Consider the following 6,000-nt stretch of genomic DNA (forward strand, 5'->3'; position numbering starts at 1 on the left):
GTTGCATCAGAAAGGTCATAGTCCGAATGGTCCCGAGTATATGTCGGGTCCAACCTTTAGTTGTTGTTGAGATAATTGATTCGATGATTCAATCCAAACCTACCCAACATAAGTTTGAAGAATTAATTGGTCGGAAACTGGTTCATAATTACAAAGTGTTATGAAATAACTTATAATTTATAGTATTGAGAAATTTAAATAAGAATAGAAATTAATACCCGTAGGAAGCAAATAACACTAATATAAGTGAGAGAATTTATTATAAGTAAGAATAAAAAGGTGTAATGGTGTACAAAAGAGTGAGATGAGTGATGGTATTTATAGTGAGCAATAATACATAAAATATCAAAAATGATGCTTGATTTAGTAAATGAGTGGGTGATCATAGTGCTTGATGAGTAGATGATCATAGTGCTTGAGTTGGTAAAGGACTGGAGGATCATTTCAAAGTTTATATACAGTGAAACAATAGAGACAGAAAAAACAAATTAAATCATATGGAAGTCAACTATGTGCATCCAAAAAGTAACTAAAGCCATAACAGTTTCGTTGACTTGTCTTTCCGGACCTTCCGGTCCTATTTCTATTTCTACTTCTTCATGTGATTATCATTTACTTACCACTCATATGGAAACAAACATCTACTAGAAGAAATGTTCTTATAGATGATGAACATAAGCTCACGAAGAACACAAAAATTTAACTTAATTTAATATATATACCAATACTAATTATCAAATGGTTTAGAGATTTTCTGTTCAGCAAGCTCTAGAGATTGTAGGTTTTCTCTCTAAACATGTTTTTAACTCTCTTCCGACTCAACAAACACAATAACAAGATTCTTTTTCATGAGCCCACCTGTGACCACTGCAAAAGAAAAAAAACATGTCAGAGAGGTTACAAACGAAGATCATCATCATCCTTAGGAAGCTTTTTGATTATTCTCCAGCTGCTTGAGATTATCCACGTGTTGCAAGTAGTTTTGAACGGCCAACATCCTACAGAAAATGGTTACAAGAGATGATAAAAACGTCAGATATATTCCAAGAGGAGATGCAAAACCATGAAAGTATTTGTTGATGGTCATCTAAACGAATCGATCATCAACACGAGGATGATCAATATGCATAGATGTCAATCAACAAACACATTCAAGGGTTGCAAAAGAGAGTAACCAACCGATGAATTTCATGGAAGTTAGAGATGTATAAAAACAAGTTTGGGAATGTGAAAGTACAGAATATTCTTTGGATATTCTTAAGCATATGCTTTGGAATAAACCTTTTCTCTAATTCGAGAGGATTCTTAATGGCAACCATGATGAAATGAAAACTCAAGAAGTAAAAAAGAATCAGAACTCTCTTCTCGATGATTTGATTAATCAAAGTCTGAAAATGTTCTTTAAAATATTACAATGGCCTTTTCAAATGTAAGACGAGACTATATGTCAAACTGTTCTTATGGATGATGAACATAACGTTTACATTATAGTACATCATAAGAATGCTGGCTTCATTTTTTAAAATAACTCCTTGATAAATTTTTGATCTTTAAGGTTATAAAATTGGGAACAGAAGACATAATACCATTAAAAGTTGTCAACAAAGAACATATACAAGTTAAAAAAACATACAATGAAAGCTTTCCTGGAAGATGTTGTGATGTTACCATTGGACGTGTGTTCCAAGTGAAGGTGTTGGATGTTCTTGGTTATGAAGGAAGTGCTAAAGAGTTTGAACACTTGAAGAGTTTGCTTGGGGGGTATGGAGTGTGAAGACGTGGTTTTCAAGCCAGTTATGATGAGTGCACATGCATAGTCAAAAAGGGGGAGATTGAAGATGCAGTCTGCTGAGATGTTTTGTTTCAGTTCGTGAAGTACTACAGAAGGTAGTACAGGCGTGCGTCATGAAGATGGAGCTGAATGGGAATTTGAGTTTTGTGATTGCGTGAACTTGCTGAGCTTGGAAAAGGAAAGATGATATATGTTTGAAGACATATAGACGTTTTCCATAAAGCAAAAGAGAGTTGCTTGAAGATGAAGTTTTCCATTAAAGAAAATGGAAAGTTGTCTTAAGTGTATTTGGAAGACTTGGAGAGCAAGTTGAAGACGTGGAGAGCAAGTTCTGGTAGCTATGTAAGGACGGACGTGCCTTATGAGACAGCAAGACCTCATAGAAGAGAGAGAGAGAGAGGTTTCCTTGGTGTGTGGTACTGCTTGGTGTCGAAGGATATTCTGAAGCATTTTCTGATGGAGTCCGATGTGGACTTAGTTTGGTGGCGTTTGAGTTGGCGCTTTGGGTGGTGGAGTTAGCCATCATGTGTAGCTCGTGTGAGCTTTGTGTGTGCTTGGTTGATCAAGCGTTTTGGTGTCACTGGGTTGCGTTGGGTGCTGACGTACTTGGTGAAGTACTTCTGAGAAGTGGAAGATTGAAGCCTAGACTCTGGGGGAGTTTAGAAATGGCGGTTTCATTGAAGAGATCTGTGAAGATTGCAGCTGTAGAAGACAGTGTGCTCCGGTGAGCCGGATGGTGATCTATGCATGCGTGCTTGATTCATAATCTTTGTAGATTGCTACTTAGAAAAGAGTGGTAAACACTAGTGTGTGTGTTGTATCATATAGCAATTGTAGGTTGCTCCTTGTTCTAAGTCGATGAAATCTGGACGAGGTCCCGGGGATGTAGGAAACGAACCCCGTTAACAAATTTTGTGTGTTTTACTTTCTGCACTTGTTTTTCGTCGCCTCATCTGCACTAACAGAGTGCATCGAAAAAATGCGAGTGGAGTTAATTGTACAATCTTATATATTAAAACAAAAGTAACAACCTTGATTCATGTGTGATTTTTTTTAAAAAATGAACATAATAGACCTATTCATATATAGTCATGTTACATTTAATCTCTAATCTTATCATTTAAATTTTGGACCTACCAGAAATTTTTATTGGACTATCAATAATTGGATTTAAAGAATAGATGATCCATTGAATTTATAGATAGTATAAATTAAATAGATATAATTTAAATATGTATAATTTAATGTTGTAATACTATACCTCCATATGTTAAATATTTAAATATTTGTCGATGTTAACTTTTAAAATTATAAAGATTTTTTTTTAAATAACAAAAATCATACTATCTAACGATGATTAATTTTTATTTCCCTAAACCAATGAAAACAAATTTTAAACTATATAGTTTTTTAAAAAATTAAACAAAAACTAAATGCTTAATTATTTACTCGATAATATAAATCTATGAAGCGAAAAGTTTAATTTTTAAAAAACTTTATAAATTTGTGAAATATTACAATATCTTTGAATATGATAATAAAGTAATATTTTACTAATCTTTACAATATAGTTATGATTTTAATAATGAAATAATAATATGAAAATATATATATAGAAGAAGATACAAATACATGTGAAAGTTTATAACAATCTATTCAATGAAAAAAATATATCGTAAACTTATTATGTTTTAAAAATTGATAGACACATATATTATAATATATACCAATTTAGAATTGAAAATAAAATATTTATATAAAAATAAATGAAAACAAAAATCTGCGCGGTTGCGCGGATCGAAATCTAATGATGATGTTATAGTAATAATAATGATGATGTTGACATGATTATGGTGGTGAAGTTATAGCGACGATGATGATAATGGTATAACGGTACCAATTCATTAAGTTCAAAATTAACTCATATGGTGCTAATGTGTATGTTTTATTGAATTTTTGTCACTTTTTCACTCAATTTTTTTTTTTGGGTTTAGTTATGTAAACCATTGATATATATATACCTTTAACGTAAGCATTGATATAAAATGATATTCTCTGTTTTATAATATAAGTAGTTTTATCAAAAAAAAATTGTTTCACAATATAAGTAGTTTTAACTTTTCAATGAAACTTTTATATTTATTATATATTGTATGACCAATTAAATTATGTATTTTTTTATAATTGGTTGAAATTATATATTAAATGTTATTTTTTAATAAGTAACCACTTTCTTAATATTGATTATTTTAGCTTAAAACTATTTACAATTTGAAACTACAAAATAGATAAGATTTCATAAATAATTGACTCTTTTAATAGGTATTTACATTTTTTTATGCGCATTACTCGAGGCTTATAAAGTTATAATACACCAATATGCATATATATAGGCTCATAGCTTTACGATTCATTCGCTCTCTCTCAACTCTTTCATCTTCCCTCAGAATCTTCTTACGAGAAAACAGCCACGCAGCAAAGAAGGTAAGACGATGTTCACGTTGGAGAGCTCCGACGGTTTCTTATTTGTGGTTGACGAAGCGGTCGTACTTCAATCAGTGATACTGTCGCCTATGGTTCAAGATTGCGCCGGTCGTGAATACCCGATCACCAACGTCACAGGCAAAATCCTCAAGTTAGTGATTGAATACTGCAAGAATCACGTCGTCGTCGACGGTGGCGATTCTTCTTCCTCCTCCGGTGATGCTCTCAAGAAGTGGGACGATAAGTTCATCACGCAAATGGATCTGTCCACGGTCTACGATCTCCTCATGGCTGCGAACTACCTAAGCATCAAAGGTCTTTTTGATCTCGCTTGCCAGAGAGTCGCTGACGTGATCGCTGCATGCAAAGACCATAAGGAGATTCGTGCAATGTTCGGCCTCGTGAACGACTTCACAGCAGAGGAGGAAGCAGAGGTTCTCAAGGAGAACGAGTGGGCTTTTGATTGATGAATGAATGAGCGGGTTAATCTAAACCCCTAGCTACTCTTTCTTTTCGAATCTTTGTGTTTACGGATCTTTAGATCGATAATAGTTGAACATGGCTTTCTTGTTTTTGATTTTGATAATATCAACAGTGTTCTTGATCGATATTAGATGAACAGAAAGTCTTATAAAGTAAGTTGTTGTTGATCGTATGAGTTTATGCTTTCTGAATTGGGTTTCAAAGTCTCGGACTATAGTAGAATCGTTACATCGATAACCATGAGAACAAGAGAGTTGTGTTCACTAAACAAGACTCGTCTTTGGCTTGCAGAACAAGAAAAGGCAATTCTTGATTAATCTTAAACAAGATCAAGAAAACAGAGGATGATGATAAACTTCATATATCTAGAAGAAGTTTTTGTATGTGAAGCTTGTGTTTTAAGAAATCTTCTGTCAATGATCTCTTTCTCTATTAGTTCTGACTCACCGCCATTGCTCTCTGGTACCAAGGTTTTCTGTTTGACAATACAGTTACGTCACACTAACGCATCCTCTTTCGGTGATTAGTATAAATTAAACCCTTAATATTAATTAATTAATTACATGTAAAAAATTTGTTTTTCTTCTACCAAGCGAGTACAAAATGTAAATGGAGAAGCTAACTGATTTTAAACCTCCTTAAATGGTGTAATTAATTAGATTTCCAATTTTGGGTTAGTGAAAGGAAAAAGAAAAAAATGGAAATAATAATACTTTTTTGGTCAAAGGAAATAAGAACTTCTGAGTCTGACACCAAGCCACTCAATCTCTCCAATAGAACAAGAGTTGTTCTCACTAACATGATGTGAAACTTCTCATAGAACATTCATCAATCTGCACAACATATAAGACAAGAAGAAGGCAATTCACAACTCTAGAAAAAAAAGGTATGGTGATTTTGTTTTTATGTCAAAAGTATGATGATTATAATTGGAAAAAAATGTAAATATTTCATATAAAATATGGTGTAATAAATGAATTTGATTCGTAATAATTTGTCTAAATATGGCAATATTCTATAATATAAATGCAGCAAAGCCCAGCATAGATAAACCCCTAAAATCTGAACTGGAGACTCCTCCTACCATTTGTTTGTTCGACGTCCTCCGCAGTTTCGTAGTTTCATATGACTAGTAACGCATGCAAGAAAGGTAAAACGTTGAAGCTGCTTTAGTTTTTGTTACGGTTTACTATGTTCTCTCCGTATGGTTTACTCTGTTCTCTCCTTGATGACTTACTCTG

General features: G+C 33.2%; 1 protein-coding gene across 1 annotated transcript; it reads left to right on the top strand.

Annotated features, from left to right (window-relative positions):
- The first annotated feature begins 3,521 nt into the window (after positions 1-3,521).
- On the top strand, positions 3,522-5,442 carry LOC106414616 (SKP1-like protein 13). The gene has a single exon (XM_048764834.1). It carries the CDS (start codon positions 4,285-4,287, stop codon positions 4,741-4,743), a length of 459 nt encoding a protein of 152 aa, XP_048620791.1. The 5' UTR covers positions 3,522-4,284; the 3' UTR covers positions 4,744-5,442.
- The last annotated feature ends 558 nt before the right edge of the window (positions 5,443-6,000 follow it).

This window comes from Brassica napus, chromosome C8 (genome assembly GCF_020379485.1).
Source record: "Brassica napus cultivar Da-Ae chromosome C8, Da-Ae, whole genome shotgun sequence".
NCBI classification, from domain to species: Eukaryota; Viridiplantae; Streptophyta; class Magnoliopsida; order Brassicales; family Brassicaceae; genus Brassica; species Brassica napus.

Bases quoted from the DNA above. Each gene is read 5' to 3' on its own strand.
- LOC106414616 (XM_048764834.1), top strand. From the start codon at position 4,285: ATGTTCACGTTGGAGAGCTCCGACGGTTTCTTATTTGTGGTTGACGAA.